The following is a 26,794-nucleotide window of genomic DNA, read 5'->3' on the forward strand; positions in this document are numbered from 1 at the left end:
AGTTTCCAGGTGGAAGGAAAATAGTGAAATCTTAAAATTGCATTTATTATACTGGTCAGGTGCACTACTGCTTTTCGGGGCAGAAGTTTGATCACCCGATTAGTAATGCCGTCTGGCGCAGGAGCTTTTTTGTTCTTTAATTTTTTAATAATGTCATATATCTCAGCAGGTGATGTTGGTGCAATATGGTCAGTGCTGGTGATAGGAAGTTTGAGTGAGTGTCTGATCTTGCTGTGAATCTTATATATGTAGTCAAAGTCAACGTTTCCATACGAAGGCCTGCATTGCTCCTCTAAATTGCATGCTATAGCTTCTGCTTTGTCTACATCTGTGTGAGCAAGGCCCTGGTCAGAGAATATTGGGGGAAGGGATCTGTCCTTGTTTTTTATATTTTCCAGTAGTCCCCAGATGGAATAATTAGTAGGGAAAATGGAGAATAACTTTTCATCCCATACTTGGTCTCTATGGGCTCTGAGTGCATCTCTTACTGCCCCATTTAATCTGTTTAGATTTATTTTATCTTGTGGTGCACACGTGTTACGGAATCTTTTCCTAGCTCTGTTTTTGTCTCTGATCGAGTTCATGATGTCTTCAGGCAAACGATCTGGCTTGCGGGCAGATTTGTAGGAGGAAGCTACCTTTATAGCAGAATTAATTTCTTGGGTGAGATTTGTAACTGCAGTTTCTACTTCTTCTTTTGTGCGTATGTGAGGAACAGGTCCAATATAATCCTTGAGTGCTGCTGACAGTATTTTCCATGCAATGTAGGAGTGAGAAGGAGGACATAGGTATTCTTGATTTCCCAGCTGTAGTAGAATTGGATTGTGATCGTACGATAGTTCATCCATAGATATGATGCTGTATTGAAGTTTAATATCCTGCAGGATAGCAATATCCAGGATGTCAGTAGTGCCGAACGTACTGAGATGAGTTGGGTCGGTGGGACCAGCCACAACAGCGTTGCTTGATCCTAAGTAATTGGAAAGGATGCAACCATTCTTGTTTGTGGTTGTACAATTCCACGCAGGATGCTTGGAATTCAGATCCCCGGCAATAATGGTGGGCTCTCTGATGCATAAGATGGCATTTAGATCAGAGTAAAGTAGAGATTTTTGGGGAGGGTTGTAAGCTCAGTAGATTTTCAGTTTGCCAGTGGAGCTGGTGACTACTTCCACGCCTGTGATCTCAAGGTTAGTGGTTGAAGGATTGCTCACAGAGTGGTGCTTAATGTAGTTTTTAATGAAGATGGCAATGCCGCTGCCTCTGTAGAGTAGTCTGTCATTTCTGCATAGGTGATAGCCCCTTATTGTAGGATTGTCTGAGGGTCTTAAATGAGTTTCACTGATTAAAATAACATCTGGTTGATACCTATATGTGAAGTCTCGGAGTTCCAGAATTTTGTTTTTGAGGCCATTTGCGTTCCAAGCAACTATCTGAAGAGATGCTGGAATGAGTTTGTTACTATTCATTTATGAGAGCTGTGAGGTGACCTGCGTTTCATGAAGAAATCTTTTAGTGGAGGTTTCAGTAGGGTTTGATAGGCTGAAATTTTGTAGCATGTTTGCTAGTGAGCCATAATAACAGCTGTTAGGTTTTTAGGTGCTGTTGGTTGATTTTGTTCTGGAATTGGTCTAATTGTACGGGTCACATCGGCATAACTTCTTGTTTGCTTTTGGGTGTCTCTATTATTGGAGGTCTTCGACTGTGGCCGCTGAGTCTCCGGTTTTGATGCCTGGGCCTCTGGTGCTCTTGTACTGTAGAAGGAGGGCTGATTGACTGCCTCCATCCGTCTGTTCTTTGGGTGCTGAGTACATCCTTTGTAGTTCGCAGGATGGGGACCACTGCAGTTGACACATTTGGCCGAGGTGGTCCTCGGCTTTGTGCAGGTATTGGTTGGGTGGCTGTCTCCACATTTTAAACATCTATATTCTGCTCTACAAAGATTCTGGGCATGGCCAAACTTCTGGCACCTGTGGCACTGCCCAGAAGATGATCTTTTCCGGAGTGGTTCTGGTGTGACGATGACACTACAAACTGTTTTTAAGTTGTAGATATCCTTATATATTTTATGAATCTCAACTAGGACTAATGGCATGGGAGTCTTGTCTGCTTTGTACATTCTGCTGACCTTGACTGGAGGTAGAACCTGAAAATTCAGGTCAGCAGCTATTTCTGCTGTGTCAATGTCTTCACAGACACCACGAAGGACCACTTTTAAGTTTTTTTCGGAACTGAGCGCAAAGGTATGATACTGGATGCCTCTGTCGTCCAGTTCTTTGGTCAACCTTCTATAATCTGTCACTGTTGCTGGCTGGATCTTTATGCCTTCATCCATGTTTTTGGCTTTAATGAAACCAATGTGCAGATTGGACATTGTGGATATTAAAGCTTCCCACTTCTGCTTTTCTCTAAGGATGATCGGAGGCACCTTTTCTTTGGGAGAAATAGCGGCGTCCGAACCCTGAGAATCCTGTCCCATTTCATTATTGTCATTGTGTGGTTCTTCTGTTGTTCTTCGCTTTTTTGCGTGCTCGCACTTCTACAAAGTCTGAAGGAGTAGAAGGCACTGAATCTGACTGACCTGCGATAACATCTATGACACTTTCCGGGAGAAATTTGTCGTACAGTTTCACTTTTCCCGGCCAATTGTTGTTAAGTAGTTCACCTAGTCTTTTAAATTCTTTATATACCTCCTCGAATATTGTCTCATTTAGTTGTTTTTCCATAACTATCAATATGAAGTATCTATATAAAAAAAAATAAATAAATAAAAACACGCCGTGCAGTTGTAGTCTTCCCAGCACTGCTACAGGACTCTGTACTGAGCTGGATCTCAATGATTTTCGTATAGCGTATAAACACTAAACACAAAATACACCACACTAAAGGACTATCGTGAGACCGCAATCAACACTCAAAACACACTCGAATGACAACGAACAGCGCGACTTTGAAATATAGACTTTACGGCGAATTCTCAAACGATGAAACCAAGAATATAGTTTCTTGGCATCTATAATTTAAAAAGGTGAAGAATGAAAGAGTAGATAAAGAAATGAATAAGAATTATGACCAAAATAAGTCCAGGAAAATAATAAAGGATATTATGAATCCATCTATATTTTATACAAAAATATAGAAATAAAATTGTTTCAAAATTTGCCAGAGGACTTATGATAATATAACCTTGGTAATCGGAATTGCCTTGGTTTGGGCAACTTAAAGGACACGAATTCTGCCCCAGTGTTCGCCTTGTAACTTACACTGGCTTGACAGCTGTTTCGAATTGTTAGTTCTCATCAGCCGCTCATTATTAGATTTTTGTCATCTTTGATGAGAACTAACAGTTGGAAATAGCTGTCAGGCCAGTGAAAGCAAATTTAAGTTGTTATAAAAAGCGAATATACGAACACCTGAGGACAGAGTTCGTGTCTTTTTAGTAGTATAAACCAAGGTAACTCTTGAAGGTTATATTCTCATTAATTCTTTTAAACCCAACAGCTTAATATGCGAGTATTAAGGATGAAATATTCAAATTATGCAAACAAGAATGACTTAAAAAGTTTAAATTTATAAAATGGTGTTATCAGTGAGAAATGCATGCACCATCTTTGCCACCAATAGGCCAAATATTGAAATAACGAAACAGCATTAAAATAAATTATATTTTTCTTCCTTATTAGTTCTTTGATAAGCTCTGTATGCTAAATATTCGAAATTTCTACACTAAATTAACCACCTATTTCTAATTCAAAGATATTCTGATGATAGAAGAAATCGTCTAAAATTTCTTCTAATGGCGATTAACCAAAAGAAATGATAAAACACAATCAAGGAGCATTCTGTCCAGACTTGCCGTTAGGCATTTGTATTACGGCACTCGTCTCATCCACTTTATTCAAAAGAGACAGATCACGGGCATCGCGAAAGTGACAGACTTATTTTCTCATTTTCAGTCGCCTCAGGCTTTCGTTCCTGGACAAAATGTGGGGGGAAAAAAAGTCCTTATGGAATGTGAATTAGATAACTACATGAGCGATTTTCGTGAAAAAAAAAAGTATTCTTGAAAATAACTATGTGCAAGTTATACGTAAAAAAAATTACAATCGATCTTCATTGACTATATCCAAACTTCATTGTTTTCTATTTATACTTTTCGTATATTTAAATTAAAGCACCTGTATGTTCAAATTAGATGCAAATCACAGATTTTTATCTTCTGCAAATGATCGTGCAGTTTTGTGCGCATGACGTAATCACAATTACGTCATCATCTACTAAGTTACAAACAAAATGTTCATTTCAGCACGCGCACAGAATTGCAAATGATCGTGCAGTTCTGTGCGCATGACGTAATTAAGATTACGTCATCATCTACCAAGTTACAAACAAAATGTTCATTTTAGCACGCGCCACTAAATGCAGAAGATATATATTTTTTTAAATCTATGGTTATTTTAATTGCCCAAATCCAGCAGAATTTAATGGTTAACATTAAATTACAAAATAATTATTTTTCATTTTCCAACTCTCGGCGAAAGGGAGATCGTCTGTGTAATATTCAGGATTCTGTTCTGCCTTCGTTGGCTATTGATTAATCGAATCTAATATTAAACAAATTCACGAATTAATCATAACGCGCAGATGTACACGAATATTTTATAAATTCTATTGCAATTAGTACTTAGATTATTAATAATACAGATACTGCCTGTATATTAATGTCTCAGTCCAATGAATACGTTCTGATTGCAAATATTCTAATGAATATAATAAACATGAAGAAAACTGATAAGGATATGTAATATTTGAAATAATATTAAATAAGGTGAAGCTGACTCAGGATAGCAATAGAACGGTTATCACGTCCCCGATTAAGAATGGTGGTTAAGTTGCCTTGTTAATTGTTAAAATTAACCTTAATCTTCTCAAATCTTAATATTATTAATACATGTTACGGCAGAATTACTTATTTTTGACTATATATTTAACTATTCACCAATTTTTTTAGAAAATGACGCGAGGTTTATGTTGCAAGTCACCATAGCAACAGGAACATAGCTCGAGGACTGTTGCTAGGTTTTTTTTTTATTTCACTGTTTATTCTTGACCAATTGGAATCACACTTAATGATTTACAATGACCAATTGGAATCACACTTAATGATTTACAAACACACATCAGGCATTTACTGGTGGGTTGGTCGAGTGGTTAGCGTATCCACTATCCAACCAACAGGCTGCTGGTTCGAATCTCGGCGTGGACCTGTTTCCGATTGTCTTTAGATTGAAATTTGATTGAAATTCAATAGTTAGAATTATAGATTATGAAATGTTGCGCGTTTCTGAGTGTGTTCTTCAGCTAGTTTGTCTTTTTCTATGGAATTTTGAAAGTAGGATCATGTGATCAGTAGTAAATGTTAGAAATATAAATATTTGCACTTAAATTTTACGAAAGTAAATTTTGGCATTTCGCAACCAATAAGTGTTTTTTTTTTTTATCTCGCGAGGAATTCGTTGTGTGCATGAGGCCGATTATTTTGAGCTATTGCAATATCCAATAAATCTTATATTTTGTTGTTTCCGAACCAGGCGCCAAACGTGAGGCGCTACGTACGGAAAATCCACATTTGCGTATTCAACAGACTTTGTACCATCAGAAGTTGGCAACAACTCGAAGAAAAAAAAATAAAGTTTTGAAGCAGTTTGCAAGTGCCAGTCAACTTCTTTGCTTGAATGGCAAAGATATTTTATAAACATGGAACTGAAATACTCAAGAAAGAAGGTCAGAGAGAAAGAATAGAAAAGATGCACTCGATTCGATAAAATTGTATTCTTAAAAATATGCAAATAGTTTATGAAATAGTATTATAAGTTAAAGATCATCATCATTATATGGTATGTGGATGATACATTGGGGTTTGTACACGATAAATGATATCGGAGATTCCGCATTAATATAATTACAATTGAGAAGCATCTTGTCCAGTTGTTATGCCTGTTAATTCAAGTTTAATGTACGCGCGTTTTAATATAATGTGTTGCAAAAGCCAAGGAACACTTTATTTGATGCTACCTACTATAAGCAGCAAGAAGGATAAACTACCAAGATGTTAGGAGAGTTCAAATATGCTCCTACGACATGACACCTGATCCATCATTGGTGCTAATATGTACTCCCAGAATGCATTGCCATGTTAATGGACTTTAAGGGCCAGCATTACGTGCCTGGGAAGTGACACACGCTGTCCAGTACACAGACATGCCAGAACAAACAGCGTGCCTAGAGAATTCCAGAGGGGGAAATTAATAAATGGCTGGACTTACCGATACTTGTCCCCACCGCAGTGCAATTACGGGAAGATGAACGTGATGTAGACTAAATGCCTATCCTTACATCTGTTCACATAAAATTACATTTTATATTTATAATTAGATTTTATGAATATATCGTTATGTTGATCAAAGAGCGCAGTAAAATCAGTTGTTTGATAAGTTGAAAAATTCATGCAAAAGTCTGTTACAAACAGTAGCAAAAGGAACCAAAAATTTCGTTTAAATCTGTTACCAATATGCTTCTTAAACTAGGTGTAAAGTAGATTTTTCAATTGCTTCGGAAGTAATTCCAAAACAATGATAATAGATCAATGTATTATATTTATAAACTGCGCGTGTTCTTCGGCCGATTTCGTCTCTTCAGAAATATCTACTTTCCTTTAAAGCCCGAATCAGATCAGCTAACTAACCTTGAGCTGGAAAGTCCATAAGGTTCAAGTACAGGACAGAATTCCAATTTCATTAACCATGAACAGCGATTTTAGTGAAACTGATGGGGTTTTGTTTGGCAGCCAAAATGCAGGCAAATTCCTTATACGATAAAGTTATTCACACCGGATAACCTACAAACCATTGCAATTTCTTCAATTTTCTAAAAATGTCTTGCAGCTTCTACTCTCATCAAATACTAGTATATGCTAAATGAGAGATGGTTGCAGTTCCTATTTATCATCCACCCACCCCCAGGTTTGGCTATTGATTTCATTTTACTGGCCTAGACATGTGCCTCATCGAAACTATAGTTCGAAAAGAATTATTGACTTCCAAAGCGAGGTCCTACATTCAAACAATTCTCATTCTGCAAGTTTTGCCTACGTCATCCACTTTGAGACCGTTGGTTTTGAGAACCCAAAAATTTCTCTTAAATACGGTTACTATGATCTAATTTGATACAGGGGCCTCTTTATCAACGTCATATATCCTGTAGTCTCTTGTATTTTACTTAACTGACTTAAAAAGCTATTAAAAAGTAAAGATTAACTTATCTATAATTCTTAAAAAATTAAGCCAATAAGAGTTAGCCTTATTTTAGAACACATTTTTTCCGACTTAATGTCAATGTCGATATAAGTGAATATAAGTTACTTGATACTGGTATTTACTTGAGAATTTTTGAGTTTGCAGTGGCGCCATCTTTTATGTTAAAAATGTCTGAGTTCGATTTGTCATCAGACAGACTGTCTCCACTTATAGAGGTGTGATAAGGATTTTTCATCCTGCATAACAAACCAGCCATAGAACACGCAATAACAGAATGTTAATTTGCAACTCAAAAGTCGCATTTCTTAAGAAGAATAAGCTAACTTGAAAATACCCACCCCAGCTTTGCATAAACAATATTTTATCACTAACATGGAATTGTCCGAATACAAGGAAAACACGAAATTTCCTTTCAAACGCTATTTTAGTAGAGATCATTTAAAAAATAATGCAACAAAAAGAGCAAAATTGAATTCATAAATACTTTTGTTTTTACTTTTCCCAAAATAAGACAGAAAAATCTAAATTCAGAGACTCACCAATCAGGAATACTTGAGAACGGAACTTGGGTTTCTAGATCAGACTCAACAGAATTACATGTGGAGAACTGAAGCAGGATTTGAATAGAAACGGAGTAAGAGGGCCTTTAAATAAAAAGTCGATGCAATGATAACAGCGTTCTATCTCCCAGAATCCTTCATAACTGTGTCCAAATAGAAGATGAAACCATGGTAGGCGTAACAAAATGGCAGGCATTTTCTCCAAAGGAACTTACAATCAAGGAAAAGAGCACACGTGATGGCCAAAGACACTTTTATGAACAGTAAAAGGAGCCAATTCAGTTAGTGGAGTCGATTGATAAAATAGTCAAAACAAAAACAGAATAAGAAATGTTCTAAAGAATGCAATGGATGCCATTCAATCTCCAAGAATTGGAGTGCCCTAATAAACATCCAGTCCTGTCGGTATCTTACCAATGTCTGAAAATTCCGTCCTCTATCTGACACTCTACGACGGGCATCAATAATTGTGCATCGGTTTTAATCCGACACCCGCCGATGACACCAGAGAGTCGGCATGTTATTGATGGGACATAACTTTCCGGCATGTCGACGGGTGGTTGCAGCAAAATATCTAGGTTACTGTCAAACGGAACGATCGGTGACAATGGTTCAGTCGGGTCGTTACGGATAGATAATCCGTCGTTGTCGCGCGAGTTGGAGGTAATGCGCATGCTCAGTGGGAGTGCGTCGCCTAAGAAAAATACCTTAATATGTCGTCATATTCATGACATTAAGGCGAAATCTTTTTTTCTTGTCGACTTTTGTAGTAAAAGAAGGTCGCGAAAGAAATATTCGTGCTATTTGGCAAGAAACCAGGTCTACGGTTATTATGATAAAGGAACGCAGATGGGAAATAATAAAATCTCCCCACCTTCTGCCAGACTACGATGATGCGATTCTGTCTGCCGATGAGATTGGAACACATTACGTAAAAGTAAACAAAATAGACGATATTTTAGAGTCCATTTGAGTTACTCGCCTTTTCCAAAGACGAAAACTATCTATATTTTATTTCTTGGAGTTCTTTTCTCTCTTTTCAGTTGTGTTTTATGTTTTATTACAGTCAAACATATTTTTTTCGCCAAATCCACATCTTTGAATTTTGCCGGAACTTCCGTTATGAACGTCAACTACGGTCCATCTAGAATAACTACAATTTTTAGTAAGATTTCGAATGAAATCTTTGAGATTAGTTCGTTTTATCCTTTCGTACTTCAATTTTACTCTTTTTTATTATAAAAAAAAATTAACTTTTGCAACCGTCCAACAATTTCACTTGTAATATGCTATGAAGTTTTCTAAGTATGCAGTATACGTAGTGCAGAAATTCAAGTCCTGAAACAAATACCCGCCAAGCACTTGCTTCACCCGCCTTTATTTCCTTTACTGTATATATAAATACTTGCCCGATGGTCCACCAAATCCTGTGAATGGTTGAATTAAAATACATCCAAAATTGGTTCTGCCGATATTCCTTCGCATATCTCTTCAACCGTTCAATATTAATGTTGGAAAACGCAGTGACCGAGTTGAATTAAGTAGTTTGGGCTTATAGGAAACTGACTGTACAGTCTCCCAGTTAAAATATTATGACTACCCCTGTAATTTTGAAAATCGATCAACGAATCCATCCTGCTATGTAACACTCATAGCGCAATGCAAGCATGACACTAGAAGTGTGAGAACTGTTGATCGACATGGGCTAGGGAGGCAATGGGATGTGCGTTCCTTTTCAAGTTAATGCAGGGTGGATGGTAGACGGGGGGGGGGCTAGACAAAAAATCATTGAGATGTCAGGGTCCAGTATGAAGAGGCAAGTGGTAGGCGCTGTTTTCCTGGAATCTCTCGAAGTCCTGATACCCACACATCACCCCGAATGATACAAAGTATGTACCTATTATGGCTAATCTAGTACCCCCCGGTTTCGTGGCGACTCTTCCCAAACGGCACGTGTTTCAGCAGGATAATACGCCGCTACATCGTCCGTATCGTTCCGAGAATGGTTTGCTAAACGCGTCGTCTCTGTATTAAAATACCTGCTGACTTTGAATTCTATAGAATATCTTCGAAATCACGTGGATTGAAAGACATGGCGTTTTAATCCTCCAAACACTCGCAAATCTAGGAAGCTATTTTGCCCCCTCAACGTGATAACATAATACCTACCTAAACATTCAAAAGGTCTTACTTATACAGTCTCATGTTACGCTTTGTAGCGGCAGTTTTGCAACCACCGGGGATCAAAATATTAGGATCATAATATAATAATTGGTGATTTACCAACTATTAAGAAGGTGGTCATAATATTTTGACTGGAGTATAATTTATTTCACCCACAAACTGGGCCATTTCAGTCTTATATATCTTTACCATTTATTTAGCAGTCGTGTTGCTGTGATATAATATCCTTATACCATTACGTAAAAAAAATAACGAGTGAGAAGGTAACTAATTTTTTTAAATTAAAATCTGCATATATATGATGCAAAAACTACACCGAAATATAAAACACAAGTCATTAAACCAAAATAAAATTTATTATTATAAATATATTACAGCGTAGTAACTATTCATTTACATTGTTTATGTGCTACTTGAATCACGTCTTGTATTTCTTGATTTTCTAAATTGGTAGACATTTTTCTTAAATAATTTCTGGATGTGCCGTCATCAAGAACAGAGATAATCTCGATTCCAGGGATACCACTCCCTCCGACTGCTACTAGTTCAGGATTATCAGGACAAGATTCTATTATACGTAACTGTTCCAACTGAGGATGGATTGCTCTTGTTAGAGTGGGAAATTCTTGGCTCACATCCCACACTTTTATAAGCTGATCCCCAGAAACAGTTACCAGACGATTATGATCTGCAATTGCAGTAAATCCCGTCACAGCTTGTTCGTGAGCGTTGAAAACAAAGTACGGAATCGGATGTCGAATATCCACAGAAAATACTAAACCTTCATTTACCGATACTGCAAAATACAAGGGGTTTATGGGGCTCCACATCACCTTTTCCACCTTCCCTGGGATAAACCATTTTCGATAATCCCTTTCTGGTGCTCGAAAATCGTTAAGAATAACGGAGTTATCATATGCGCCACTTAAGATGATAGAATTTTCTTGAGAACTCCAACTTAAAGATTGGACGGAGTTCTTGTGCTGTCTGAAGGCCGTGACTGGTGCAAGTTCGACTAGGTCCCAAACTATAACACTGCTGTCTACCGAAGCTGTAGCCATAATATTTTCAAACAATTTGTTCCATCTCAGATCCAAAATGGCATCGGTATGACCTATTGAATTAGACAATGTCCCATGCAATGTCTCTAACTTATTACCTAAGGAATAGACGGGTTCTTTTGGATTAAGGATATCCACATTCCAAATGGTAACTATGGGCGTTTTGTGTCCAACAGCAACAAAATTACCTCTATTTGCATACACGCAATTGGTGAGAATCCTGTCCATGGACAAAGGCCAATCAGGTAAAAGAATATCATGATGGACACGAAGTTGTCCTTCTGGATGGTCGTAAACATGGACTTCCAGGAAACCAGCATCATCATCAATACGTCCTACAAGTAAAACACTCTCCATGGAATTTATCTTATATCCGTCTTCTGAATCACTACTATCGCTAAAGCAGGTCACATAAGGTTCGTCTTTACTATTTTCATACATAACAAGGTTGTCCACATCAATGCAATCAACTATTTCTCCCGAGTCGTATTCATCCATCATGTACTTTGATATAATTCGGTCATTGTGTCGCTTCTTCTTGTTCCTTCTTTTAGAAATATCTTTACTTTCTTTGTTCTTCTTTTCATTAGCATCCCAATAATGATCTACAATAGCTGGTTTCAGTTCCTTCTTTGTAAATACAACTCCTTGAGGCAGTTCTTTGAGGCATCCTTTTGGTATCCAAGACATGCATGAAGGAAAATTCATCCCTGCAGTATTCAGTTTGCTGAAGCTTGTAACTTTACTTTTAAGGTTGGCCGCCATATCGAAGAACAGTTTAAGGTAATTGTCAGTGACTGTTTTACAAAACAATGTTTATGCACTAATTATTTCAAATTTATCACCGCTAGGTCAATACGGCTGATAATTTAATTTAAATTGATAAACAATCATTTACATGAGGGTTTTATCTATTAACGTTGCGAACATACACAATGCATGGCAGAATAACAACATCAAAAATTGTTTGTGACGTCACCAAAATGCTATGACTCTAATAGCAAAGGTGAATGAACACAAATAAATTTTGAGAATTAAACCAGTACTCATGACAAAATCAAAAAGGTGTATGAATAAAACTACGAATTACCTTTCATTCCACCAATTGTTTCAAATCATCCTATGCAGTTTCATGAGGATACATATTCTTCTATTCTTTTCTAATATTTTAAGGACGAACTAGACAACATACATGAGGCTATGGGAAGTATCCTGTCATACGCGTGTATTAGCATCCTTTCTTTTATACCCTTATTTTTTGAACACTAGATAGTAATTATTGCAGAATATACGGTGAATAAGTAGATGGTGTTTTGATCCAAACTGATGTTGTTCCAATTGAAGGCTGTTAAACAAAAATACAGATCTGATTAAAGAAAAATCAGCTTAACAAGTCAGTTTCCAGAAGAAAATTAGTAATAATGAAATATTAGGAAGTGTTTTGCTACATGTGTACGAAACTAAAACTTTGTATGAATGGGATTTCAGTTTCACCTATGACCCTTCATGATATAAATGCGATAATTGTAAAAAAAAAAAAAATAAATAAATAAATAAAATAAAATAAATTAGGAACTTGTACAAATAATCTTAGACTTCATCTTAGAAAATAAAATGTATTATGGTCTTTTCTCTTTAAGTATATAACCATCCACGATGGTATATACTTGGAGAGAAATTTAAGCATTAATTGAAGGATGTAAATATGCAGCATATCACGAGTAATGGTTCAGAAATCTGTAACAAACTTTGCAAAGAGAAAAATGAACTTTTGGTATCGATATAATCTGTGGTATCACAACCTAAGATCCCAAAGGTCCAGCGGAAACCCTAGCGCTTCTTTAAGTTAGAAAAGAACAAGTTATATATCAAAGTTGACTTTCTTAGCTATTATCTTAAGTAAACTCAAGGGTTTAGTGTTAAGTCCCAGTGGGAAAAACGACTCAACCAAACTCACTTGGGACATTGTAAGAAATGTTTGTTCAATGATACAAACTTTAGGCACAAGATCTTTAAGAATATAGGACGGTTCATATTTTATTTTGCTGCTAACCTAACTACATCATTATATAATACAATTCCAAATCTGCTAGCTGAACTAATTTGTCTCTAAAGATAATATTCCTTTAATATACTACACATAACTGATCTGTTAAAGCACAGATAAAAATTATGTGAATTTAGGACAAACTTGAACTAAGGAAAGAAATTGAGGTCAACAAGGACTAATTACTACAGTCGACAAACCTCAAGTCCGTTTGCAGAAGCAGTGAAAAATATTCCGAGTTTTAGGAACCAGTGGGCAGACTGAATAGTGCTTTGTATTTCGAAATGACAAACAACCGACAGTTAGCAGACAACATTGTTTGGGGTAAAGATTACTCTCTTGATTAATTAACATGATCGCGAGATTTGTGGTAATTAGCCATCCATTGTTGCCCTTCATAAAGTCTTGCTAAAGCAGCTACGTGTGAAACAAAGAATAAAAACATCCTAATGCAGATGAGTCTTGTGTGACTGCAACTAAATCATATCTGATGAAGATAACACCAAATGTAATTAGAATATTTAAATTAAGGATATTCAGGGAAGTTATATTCGTTTATATCCGATTTTCTATCTATTTTTAACTATCGTTAGACCTCTGTGATTAATGAAAAGCTTTCAAACGTAATAAAAATTCTTTGTTTTTAATAAATTAATATTTTTAATTATAAATAATGTATAAAATAAAATATAAAAGAAACAAAAGAAAAGAAAAACAAAAATATGCAAATAATTTTTAATAAAAAAAAAATAATCGGAAGACACCAACTTTTGTTTATGAGAGATTTTGTATAAGAGTTTTGTACCAAATGAGTGGAAAGGTGTATTGATGCGAATCGGTTTTAAGTCCTTTTTAGGACTTCCAGGGTAACAATTAGCAATGCTGAACCAAGGAAGTAAACTGAGGTTCGGCTGTTGCTGTTATCCTGGGTGTGAGTTTTTGAGTTCGCTCCCTTAGGGTTTTTTGCCTTAAGGGAGCACCTTGAGTCTCCGGGGAAGGTGTTCTCCGGCAGGGCCCGCTGAGGGGTTCTTGTCGGTGAATTATTTTCCTCGGAATTTGAGCGGTTCTGCTCAGGAGTCGGGGAGCCCGTTGGGGTGCTTGAACGGGGCGGCCGACACTGAGTGGAACCAACGCTGAGCGGTTCTGCTTAAACGGGGAGCACGTCGGGGTGCTTGGACGGGGCGGCCGTCAATGAGTGGAACCAACGCTGAGACATGGACGGTCTTTCGCCCACTATGGAGTGGCCTAGAGATCGTCCGATTTTTTGAGATTTTACCCTTTACTTACTAATCAGGACTTCCAGGGTAACAATTAGCAATGCTGAACCGAGGAAGTAAACTGAGGTTCGGCTGTTGCTGTTATCCTGGGTGTGAGTTTTTGAGTTCGCTCCCTTAGGGTTTTTGCCTTAAGGGAGCACCTTGAGTCTCCGGGGAAGGTGTTCTCCGGCAGGGCCCGCTGAGGGGTTCTTGTCGGTGAATTATTTTCCTCGGAATTTGAGCGGTTCTGCTCAGGAGTCGGGGAGCCCATCGGGGTGCTAGGATGGGGCGGCCGACACTGAGTGGAACCAACGCTGAGCGGTTCTGCTTAAACGGGGAGCCCGTCGGGGTGCTTGGACGGGGCGGCCGTCAATGAGTGGAACCAACGCTGAGACATGGACGGTCTTTCGCCCACTATGGAGTGGCCTAGAGATCGTCCGATTTTTTGAGATTTTACCCTTTACTTACTAATCAGGACTTCCAGGGTAACAATTAGCAATGCTGAACCGAGGAAGTAAACTGAGGTTCGGCTGTTGCTGTTATCCTGGGTGTGAGTTTTTGAGTTCGCTCCCTTAGGGTTTTTGCCTTAAGGGAGCACCTTGAGTCTCCGGGGAAGGTGTTCTCCGGCAGGGCCCGCTGAGGGGTTCTTGTCGGTGAATTATTTTCCTCGGAATTTGAGCGGTTCTGCTCAGGAGTCGGGGAGCCCATCGGGGTGCTAGGATGGGGCGGCCGACACTGAGTAGAACCAACGCTGAGCGGTTCTGCTTAAACGGGGAGCCCGTCGGGGTGCTTGGACGGGGCGGCCGTCAATGAGTGGAACCAACGCTGAGACATGGACGGTCTTTCGCCCACTATGGAGTGGCCTAGAGATCGTCCGATTTTTTGAGATTTTACCCTTTACTTACTAATCAGGACTTCCAGGGTAACAAATAGCAATGCTGAACCGAGGAAGTAAACTGAGGTCCGGCTGTTGCTGTTATCCTGGGTGTGAGTTTTTGAGTTAGCTCCCTTAGGGTTTTTGCCTTAAGGGAGCACCTTGAGTCTCCGGGGAAGGTGTTCTCCGGCAGGGCCCGCTGAGGGGTTCTTGTCGGTGAATTATTTTCCTCGGAATTTGAGTGGTTCTGCTCAGGAGTCGGGGAGCCCGTTGGGGTGCTTGAACGGGGCGGCCAACGCTGAGCGGTTCTGCTTAAACGGGGAGCCCGTCGGGGTGCTTGGACGGGGCGGCCGTCAATGAGTGGAACCAACGCTGAGACATGGACGGTCTTTCGCCCACTATGGAGTGGCCTAGAGATCGTCCGATTTTTTGAGATTTTACCCTTTACTTACTAATCAGGACTTCCAGGGTAACAAATAGCAATGCTGAACCAAGGAAGTTAACTGAGATTCGGCTGTTGCTGTTATCCTGGGTGTGAGTTTTTGAGTTCGCTCCCTTAGGGTTTTTGCCTTAAGGGAGTACCTTGAGTCTCCGGGGAAGGTGTTCTCCGGCAGGGCCCGCTGAGGTGTTCTTGTCGGTGAATTATTTTCCTCGGAATTTGAGCGGTTCTGCTCAGGAGTCGGGGTGCTAGGATGGGGCGGCCGACACTGAGTGGAACCAACGCTGAGAGGTTCTGCTTAAACGGGGAGCCCGTCGGGGTGCTTGGACGGGGCGGCCGTCAATGAGTGGAACCAACGCTGAGACATGGACGGTCTTTCGCCCACTATGGAGTGGCCTAGAGATCGTCCGATTTTTTGAGATTTTACCCTTTACTTACTAATCAGGGTAACAATTAGCAATGCTGAACCGAGGAAGTAAACTGAGGTTCGGCTGTTGCTGTTATCCTGGGTGTGAGTTTTTGAGTTCGCTCCCTTGGGGTTTTTGCCTTAAGGGAGCACCTTGAGTCTCCGGGGAAGGTGTTCTCCGGCAGGGCCCGCTGAGGGGTTCTTGTCGGTGAATTATTTTCCTCGGAATTTGAGCGGTTCTGCTCAGGAGTCGGGGAGCCCATCGGGATGCTAGGATGGGGCGGCCGACAATGAGTGGAACCAACACTAAGCGGTTCTGCTTAAACGGGGAGCCCGTCGGGGTGCTTGGACGGGGCGGCCGTCAATGAGTGGAACCAACGCTGAGACATGGACGGTCTTTCGCCCACTATGGAGTGGCCTAGAGATCGTCCGATTTTTTGAGATTTTACCCTTTACTTACTAATCAGGACTTCCAGGGTAACAATTAGCAATGCTGAACCAAGGAAGTAAACTGAGGTTCGGCTGTTGCTGTTATCCTGGGTGTGAGTTTTTGAGTTCGCTCCCTTAGGGTTTTTGCCTTAAGGGAGCACCTTGAGTCTCCGGGGAAGGTGTTCTCCGGCAGGGCCCGCTGAGGGGTTCTTGTCGGTGAATTATTTTCCTCGGAATTTGAGCGGTTCTGCTCAGGAGTCGGGGAGCCCATCGGGGTGCTAGGATGGGGCGGCCGACACTGAGTGGAACCAACGCTGAGCGGTTCTGCTTAAACGGGGAGCCCATCGGGGTGCTTGGACGGGGCGGCCGTCAATGAGTGGAACCAACGCTGAGACATGGACGGTCTTTCGCCCACTATGGAGTGGCCTAGAGATCGTCCGATTTTTTGAGATTTTACCCTTTACTTACTAATCAGGACTTCCAGGATAACAATTAGCAATGCTGAACCGAGGAAGTAAACTGAGGTTCGGCTGTTGCTGTTATCCTGGGTGTGAGTTTTTGAGTTCGCTCCCTTAGGGTTTTTGCCTTAAGGGAGCACCTTGAGTCTCCGGGGAAGGTGTTCTCCGGCAGGGCCCGCTGAGGGGTTCTTGTCGGTGAATTATTTTCCTCGGAATTTGAGCGGTTCTGCTCAGGAGTCGGGGAGCCCATCGGGATGCTAGGATGGGGCGGCCGACACTGAGTGGAACCAACGCTGAGCGGTTCTGCTTAAACGGGGAGCCCGTCGGGGTGCTTGGACGGGGCGGCCGTCAATGAGTGGAACCAACGCTGAGACATGGACGGTCTTTCGCCCACTATGGAGTGGCCTAGAGATCGTCCGATTTTTTGAGATTTTACCCTTTACTTACTAATCAGGACTTCCAGGATAACAATTAGCAATGCTGAACCGAGGAAGTAAACTGAGGTTCGGCTGTTGCTGTTATCCTGGGTGTGAGTTTTTGAGTTCGCTCCCTTAGGGTTTTTGCCTTAAGGGAGCACCTTGAGTCTCCGGGGAAGATGTTCTCCGGCAGGGCCCGCTGAGGGGTTCTTGTCGGTGATTTATTTTCCTCGGAATTTGAGCGGTTCTGCTCAGGAGTCGGGGAGCCCGTTGGGGTGCTTGAACGGGGCGGCCGACACTGAGTGGAACCAACGCTGAGCGGTTCTGCTTAAACGGGGAGCCCGTCAGGGTGCTTGGACGGGGCGGCCGTCAATGAGTGGAACCAACGCTGAGACATGGACGGTCTTTCGCCCACTATGGAGTGGCCTAGAGATCGTCCGATTTTTTGAGATTTTACCCTTTACTTACTAATCAGGACTTCCAGGATAACAATTAGCAATGCTGAACCGAGGAAGTAAACTGAGGTTCGGCCGTTGCTGTTATCCTGGGTGGGAGTTTTTGAGTTCGCTCCCTTAGGGTTTTTGCCTTAAGGGAGCACCTTGAGTCTCCGGGGAGGTGTTCTCCGGCACGGCCCGCTGAGGGGTTCTTGTCGGTGAATTATTTTCCTCGGAATTTGAGCGGTTCTGCTCAGGAGTCGGGGTGCTAGGATGGGGCTGCCGACACTGAGTGGAACCAACGCTGAGCGGTTCTGCTTAAACGGGGAGCCCGTCGGGGTGCTTGGACGGGGCGGCCGCCAATGAGTGGAACCAACGCTGAGACATGGACGGTCTTTCGCCCACTATGGAGTGGCCTAGAGATCGTCCGATTTTTTTGAGATTTTACCCTTTACTTACTAATCAGGACTTCCAGGGTAACAAATAGCAATGCTGAACCAAGGAAGTAAACTGAGGTTCGGCTGTTGCTGTTATCCTGGGTGTGAGTTTTTCAGTTCGCTCCCTTAGGGTTTTTGCCTTAAGGGAGCACATTGAGTCTCCGGGGAAGGTGTTCTCCGGCACGGCCCGCTGAGGGGTTCTTGTCGCTGAATTATTTTCCTCGGAATTTGAGCGGTTCTGCTCAGGAGTCGGGGTGCTAGGATGGGGCGGCCGACACTGAGTGGAACCAACGCTGAGCGGTTCTGCTTAAACGGGGAGCCCGTCGGGGTGCTTGGACGGGGCGGCCGTCATTGAGTGGAACCAACGCTGAGACATGGACGGTCTTTCGCCCACTATGGAGTGGCCTAGAGATCGTCCGATTTTTTTGAGATTTTACCCTTTACTTACTAATCAGGACTTCCAGGGTAACAAATAGTAATGCTGAACCAAGGAAGTAAACTGAGGTTCGGCTGTTGCTGTTATCCTGGGTGTGAGTTTTTCAGTTCGCTCCCTTAGGGTTTTGGCCTTAAGGGAGAACATTGAGTCTCCGGGGAAGGTGTTCTCCGGCACGGCCCGCTGAGGGGTTCTTGTCGGTGAATTATTTTCCTCGGAATTTGAGCGGTTTTGCTCAGTGGTCGGGGAGCCCGTCACTGAGTGGAACCAACGCTGAGATATGGACGGTCTTTCGCCCACTATGAAGTGGCCTAGAGATCGTCCGATTTTTTGAGATTTTACCCTTTACTTACTAATCAGGGTAACAAATGGCAATGCAGTAGCCAATGAAGTTTTAACTGAGGCTCGGCTATTGCCGTTACCTAGCCATGACTAGAGCTTTTTAGCTCAATAACATCCCATCCACACAGATTTTCTTCATTCAGATGACGGGATAAAGAGTCAAGGACTCAGTCCATCGCCCAGTTCTTATAAGAAATAAGAACATGAGTGGAAAAAACAATCGACCGTGAGATGCGGTGATTGATTCATTCAATCCAATACTCTTGGAGGGTAATGGATGGCAATGCTGTAGCCAATGAAGTTCTAACTGAGGCTCGGCTATTGCTGTTACCCTCCTGCCATGGTCAGAGCTTTAATTTAATAGCTCAATAACACCTTATCCATACACTGTCCTCTACAGATAACGGGGAAGATGAAAAGCATTCTTGCTTCGCCCCTTTAAGCCAGTCCTTATAAGGACTAAAGGACATGGAAGGTGAATCCAATTCACTTCTTCTTCTTCTGGTTCCCATCTGCCATACGGCCGCGGGAGGGTAGCTATATGCTACCATTCTAGGGAGAGATGATTATGAGTAAGGTGGTTTCCCGTTGCCTTCCTTGCCGTATTTATGACTGTAACCTGTGTGTTCACGGGGCCGGTTTGCCTGCTTGCGGAATGAAAAACCCCGGATAAACTGGCGGAAAATACCCTGCTGCCGACGCCCAAGACCGGCTAACTTGGCTATGGCTGAGGAAGATCCTTAAGCTCCTCACGTCGTGGACGGGAATCGAACCTAGGGCACGCCTTCCTCAGGCATATGGTTGCGAAGCGCAAAGCCACTAGGCTAACTGCGCGGACCCAATTCACTTAATTGGATTAATCATTTAATCCAATACCCTTGGAGGGTAATGGATGGCAATGATGTAGCCAATGAAGTTCTGAGGCTCAGCTATTGCTGTTACCCTCCTGCCATGATCAGAGCTTTAATAGCTCAATAACACTTTATCCCTACACTGTCCTCTACAGATAATGGGGAAGATGAAAAGCATTCTTGCTTCGCCCCTTTAAGCCAGTCCTTATAAGGACATGGAAGGTAAAGAATGGGGGTATGGTAACAAATGGCAATGATGTAGCCAATGAAGTTTTAACTGAGGCTCGGCTATTGCCATTACCCAGTCATGACTAGAGCTTTTTAGCTCGATAACACTCCATCCACACAGATTTTCTTCATTCAGATGACGGGATAAAGAGTCAAGGACTCAGTCCATCGCCCAGTTTTTTTAAGAACGTGGAAGGTAATGAATGGCAAAGCTGTAGTCAATGAAATTCTAACTGAGGCTCAGCTACTGCTGTTACTCTCCTGCCATGATCAGAGCTTTAATAGCTCAATAACACCTTATCCCTACACTGTCCTCTACAGATAATGGGGAAGATGAAAAGCAATCTTGCTTCGCCCCTTTAAGCCAGTCCTTATAAGGATAAGGACATATGTCAGTTAATATTTAAAAACAACTACAGACATTTTCCTTCGGTATGGAAATTTTGATTGGATATTGATAAGGATTTCGGTGTATGTATTTATTCATCATTAAAAGTCACTACATTAATATTAGCTATTCACACGCAGACTTATTCCTACTTGTTTAGACTTCAAAAAGATGAGTTTTTAATTGCAAAACTTCATTCTTTAAGTTCCAAATACGCCTGAATTTTCGATGATATCTTATTCGCAATTAAGATACAGCCATCCACTTGAAGAGAAAACGGAAAGAGATGTTTATGAGGCATAACAAAAAGACACTTAGAAGACATAATGAACTTTCATTTCGTCCGAGCTAGCTTTCGCACAGAGAACAGCCAAAGGGACTAGTTTATTACACCGTCAAAATGCATCAGTCATTACACAGTACAGTAAATAACTTTGCATCTCTTTAAAGAAGGCGAAAGTAATCTAAAATATATTAATCCCATAAGCATTAAGATTATTAAATATCCTAGGTTTTATTCATCTTCTCTAGTAATGAAGATTTCATTTGTGCCTTCGCCTGTCTTCGGCATTTCTTGCACGAATCACAAAAGGCACAGTAATTCAGCTTCAGTTACTGTTAAGCGAAGTGCTACCAGGCAGGCAGATTAAATACTCGGATGTCTATGAATCCATTTTAATTTGATAGATACAAAGTGTTCCTCTGGCTGCACCTCCACGAACGGAAACAAATATCTTCCATTTAGCAAGAAGAGGCGAACTTCAGCGATCATTAGGTATGAAATGAGGCGAAGCATTTTTAGATGATAGCAACTGTTCAAACGCTAGACGGGCGTTCCACATGAGAAATTAATTCGGCCATCGTTGAGAGTAAAAAGAAAGAATGAAAAAAAAAAGTCGTTAAATATTAACAGTCTCTTTACGAGAGAAGATTCCTTGGTTGGCATGGAATTCTTCTAAACGTTGTGACTAAGATGCTGGCAGTAAGTTGGGGATGAGAATAACACCCCCCCCGGCTCTGTCGGGAAACTCTTAGGAGGCAACCGAACTAGTGAAAGAGTAACTGGGTGACGGTGTAATATGGTCTAATAAAACAACACTTCCCATGGCAGTTTTGGCTGTAAACCGAAGACCTCGATGAAGCATAGTCTGCTAATTATACTGAGGGATTTCAAAATGGCAGCCTTTGTAGGAATCGCACAAAAAAAACGGTCACTAGTTTAAAGGCTTAATAGATAAACAAAGCAACATTGTTAGGAGGCGAACTCGAGGGGAAATGTTCTGCACGCAACTTACGATTAGGTGGTACCATGCGGAGCATCTAGTTCGTGTTAGAGACAAAAGAAATGTTGGGAAAAGCCTGAAAATTTCGTTCTATTAAGAGTTAAATTTAACTCTCATGTCTAGGCGTTCTGTTGTTCTCATCTACCCATTTCATTTCCTCCACGTTGTCTTTAGATTTGATTAGCGGACTTGCTTTCTTCTTTAGACTACATTTTAGTTTTTCCTTCACTGTCATCTGCCTATCTTCCTATTTATCGTCTCTGTCTCTCTATATTGTTTTAATCTTCTGAAACTGATGTAACTTCAGGAATATTTTACACTTTTTGCCGAAGTAGTTTTCATTTCTATTTAAAATAATAATGTAACCTATATGCTAATTATAATTAAAAATTAACAAAATTAAATATCTTAAATTATTTTCTGAAATTCAAAAAATATATAATACCCCTCTATATATTTCATATCACATTAATACAATAATCTGTCATCGAATGCTTACTTTAATTTAGTTGTAAAGTGAAGAGAAGTCCGATGAGTTTGTATCTTCTGTTTAGCGTGTCATTTTGATGGGAATAAGTTGAAAGCCGTCCGTACGGTTATCCTAGTGGCTTTGCAACCATATGCCTGAAGAAGGAGTGTCCTAGGTTTCGATTCCCGTCATCGACGTGATGAGCTTTAAGGATCTTCTTCAGCCATAGCCAAGTTAGCCGGTCTTGGGCATAGACAGCAGGTTTTTTCCCGCCAGTTTATCTGCGGTTTTTCATCCCGAAAGCAGGCAAATCGACCCCGTGAATATACAGGATACATTCATAGGATAGTACAGCAAGAAGGGCAACGGGAAACCACCTTGCTCATAGTCATCTCCCTAGTATGGTAGCATAGCTACCCCGATCAGCCGTATGGCTGAGGGAATAGAAAGTGAAAGCCAATTAGTTATAGAAGAATTTGTATTCCTAACTTTTCTAGCTCTGACGAATGTATACATCAGATATATCCATTCATGCTATGTGAGTATATCCCATATATGGGATATACTGACATAGCATAAATGAAACTGGAAATGTGCTCTTGGTTTCATAGCTTATCGGGAATCTTTACATGACAAAAAAAAAAAAAAAAAAGTTAAACATGGTCAGCTCAATAGCACAACAACGAAACACTGTTTATAAGTTTTAAGAATGCTTGCGAAAACTAGACTGCATAACTAGACCACGATAAATGTGCTGCCTCGCTCTCACCACAAATAAACCCATGAGTGCCATATTATTCTCATGGATTCGGCAAATAATTTATAACACGAGACGAAACATTCCATAATAATTTGAACTCTCCACTGGAGTTTTATTCACGCTTTTTTATGGTTCATCAGTACGTGCACACACACACACAAACAAACGCTAAAATCGTCATGAAGTAACAGCTATCGTTCTTTCTCGCCATGAACCTTGGGAGGTAACTAATGTAGACGCAAACGAGCCATCCAAAATGTATCAAAGAAACATCACAGAGGGTGCCCAAGCCGCACACACGCAGTCAGCGCTCTAGATATATGACGTGACAATGGCTGTTAGATCAAACTAGGTCACCGAGAGAACTTTATTGGTACAAATCAATATAAACCTTTTGGAAAGCTCGAAGAAATCTGGCCTGACAATCGGCTGATTCACGAGCTATGTCAGTCCTTTGCACATCACGGCGAAGCAATCTTACCCAATTTTCTCTAGGGTTTTTTTTTCCCCGTTTTTACTCTTAGTTTAAATCTATCGTTTATTTCTCAATACAGATTACCAAGTTCAGTTAACTGAATCAACTCCACAGACGATCCAATTGGATTTAAAAAAAAAAGTTAAATTTATTTCGACTATCCGCTGGTTATTCAGAAGGTAACTAATGCAAATCTGACAATGAAACTTAAGTACTTTGTACGGTGTGATTGTGAGTGGCAAGGTATTGCTTCATCTGTCTGTTATACGGCTTCAATGATGTCACTGGCGTGACACGCTTTGTGTCGTTAGAATCTCTGAATTCTCGGGTACTGTGTGTTAGTCTAGTTATGTTTTGATGACGTGTATTTATAGTGCTTATAATTCTAATTCTGCAATCATGGGCGGGTTCTCGCTATGAAAGGTTTTTGTCTTTGCTTTCCGTGTTCTAGTGCATTTTCTTAAACAGTGCTCCACCCCTGCTTGTTCTACTTTGCAGATGACATCGACTGTGACAATATCAATACAGGTTTTGTGATGGGCGTAATTTTAACTACCGTTTTCAACTTCAATCAAGAAAACGAACGAAGTGCTAATTATGTTTAAAGCAATGAGATCCCATGATCAATTTTACACGCACAAAATCCAAATAGAGGTTGGTTGTTTGAGTTTTAGAAAATAAACGCAAACTCATACATCAGATTGTCGCTTAGCTTACACACAAGTCAAAGAAAAACTCCATATGCTTAGAGCACGTCCATCTAGGCTTATTAATTACCACTGAAGGATTTTTTTTGTCTGCAAAATGCGTCATGTTTCATATGAAGTTTATCTGTGGTACAAGAAAACTGGGTTTGCTAGGTTTTCGGGATTAAAAAAGCGCCTATAGGAACTTAAAATGATCATTTTTTTTTTAAATTGATAAAGTTTCTTTTGAATGGTATGTGGGGATGTGTTTGAAAGTTAGACCGAGGTGACCATTAGTCTAATTATAATGCAGGTAATGTTTCGAAAGTTGTGTTTAATGGTTGGACCTGCTCATTGCAGTTAGGAAAGGTACATTTTTAATGAGAAATAAAATCACACGAAAAAAAAAGAGTACGCATGCAAACTTGCTATACGTGGGACGTACTTATTTTATGGCGATTCAAAATATAAAAATTAATTAAGAGATGTATGTTTGATGGGTTTAAGGTTGAAAATATATAAAAAATTGATTTTAATCTGTAGGCTATTATTTTCGAGTTTACTGGTTGTTTATATTAGACCGATGCAGCTGACACTATACCGTAGTCTTTCAAGACGAAACCAAATCTTTTCATTGGTCTAAGGCCACTTTAAACTAGAAAATCCAAATCCTTTCACTGGACAACAAGTCTTCGGTCTAGTTTAAGACAAGCCTTAAACTAGACGGAAGAATGCCTTTTCATTAAAATTCACCAGATCTGCAGTTTACGAAGAAATCGCTGACCCTCAACACATTTGCATAGTTAAGTACTTTTACATCTGCTTACTGTGTATGAAAAGACCTGATGTATTTGTTTAAAAAAGTGCAAAAGCATATAACACTGATGGTACAGAATATACGTTCCTTAACCTTGCATTAACCATATCGAGAGGAAATTGGGAGGTTATTAATATTTCCTATAACATTGGTTCAAAAGTATATGTTGTGAAGATCATTTGTGTGTATTAACTGATTCTTCCTGAATTTGTTCTCCCTCTTTTAAAATAGACCGAATAAGAGTAACTGGTTTGACTGGGATAAAACAGAAAAACAAGGTTGTGACTGTTTTAAGTAAAAATGTGCGTTATATTCTCCCTAATGCGCTTCATAAATACTCCAGCCAAGAATAAAATCATTGTCGGTAATACACGTCTGCAATTAATCAGAAACCGTAAAGGTAGTTTTAACATTACTCTATCAAATGCATCCCTGTTTTTTTTTTTTTAATCCTCGAAGCATTTAAAAATCGGAATGATCTACGTAAGGTGTTGTGGCACGGACTAAATCATACATACAGAAGTGGGCCAAAACAAAGACAGGCTGAACCATCTTAGACTGATGTTTCTCGCTTAACAGACGGGACTCGAACCCAAAGATTTTTTCAACAAGGTAAAATGTTTCTGTTGCGACCATGAAAGAGAGCCTATGACCCTACATTTGTCATTCACTAGGGATCCATTAGATGAACATCAAAGCCAGGATAAGAGTAGGAATAAAGAGAGGAAAGGCTTCGCTTTATGGCATACTGCTTAATTCCCGAAGGAAAAAAACTATTTCATATAATGATTTTTATTCGGTTCTTACTTAATTGATACAATAGTAGAACAAGCAGGAAATGATTATTGACAAGCCAATAAAAGATAATTTCTTAATGGCATTGTGGTCACATAACCGAATGTCGAAACAGCTGAAACCAAACCCATTTCTAGGCAAGTTTCCTAATACGTGCAAGCACATTTTTAGAGTAATTTTATTTGTCAGTTCATGTATGCAAATTATTCTTATTCTAAGTGAACTTGAATTTTGTTGTTAAACTTCCATCGCTAAACTAGTCTTGAGTTCAAGACTGCACAATTCTGCCTCCCTTTTCCTTATAATTCTGAATAACTAGGGCCTTTTCATTCGATAATTTGATTTTGTATGAGTCTTGTAGATAATTCGTTTCGGATAAGCTAATTAAGCTAATCCTTATCTCACTTATGGTGCTAATCTGCTATAGGTTAACCTTTCGTGGGTGACATTCGTATAAAATATTACGAGATTACGTATAAAATGATATTTTTTACGTAATCTCGTCAAGTACAGAGTTCGATTTAAACATTTTAAATTGACACGACACATTTTAACAGTTTCTAAATATCAAAGGTCATTGAATTTCATATTCACGAAAAACCACACTTTTGTTCGTCGTCTTCGAAAATCCATTCATTCAGAGTGGAATTGTTACAATTTCTACAGGTTTCGCTGCCACAAATCTCCGACTGAAGCAAAACTGAGATGGTACCACAAAATTTGTAATGATTCCAAACATACCAAATTTAAATAAAAATCAACCAGACCAGGAATTTTCAATGTTGTAACTGGTGGGGTGTATTTTCCTCTCCTACAAGCGTTCTTCCTCCAGGAGTTGACTAATAAGCCAGCTGTAGGATTTCAGCAACTGGTTACGATTTCACGTTTGGTCTGCACCATTGTATAGAGATCGAGACGACTATCTAATATACTTTCATCTTCGGATTAAA

The 26,794-nt window shown here is 40.1% G+C and overlaps 2 protein-coding genes across 4 annotated transcripts in view; both read right to left on the reverse strand.

The window, feature by feature from the left end:
- Nucleotides 1-26,794, reverse strand: part of LOC150097934 (teneurin-m-like) — a 670,875-nt gene that overhangs the window by 561,752 nt on the left and 82,329 nt on the right. The gene's annotated exons all lie outside the window — the stretch shown is intronic.
- On the reverse strand, nt 10,450-11,886 carry LOC150097935 (periodic tryptophan protein 1 homolog). The gene has a single exon (XM_090406631.1). The coding sequence runs from the start codon at nt 11,884-11,886 to the stop codon at nt 10,450-10,452; it is 1,437 nt and encodes a 478-aa protein (XP_090262757.1).

This window comes from Typopeltis vanoorti, chromosome 16 (genome assembly GCF_054136105.1).
Source record: "Typopeltis vanoorti isolate ZY-2024b chromosome 16, IOZ_Tvanoo_1.0, whole genome shotgun sequence".
In the NCBI taxonomy this organism is placed as follows: Eukaryota; Metazoa; Arthropoda; class Arachnida; order Uropygi; family Thelyphonidae; genus Typopeltis; species Typopeltis vanoorti.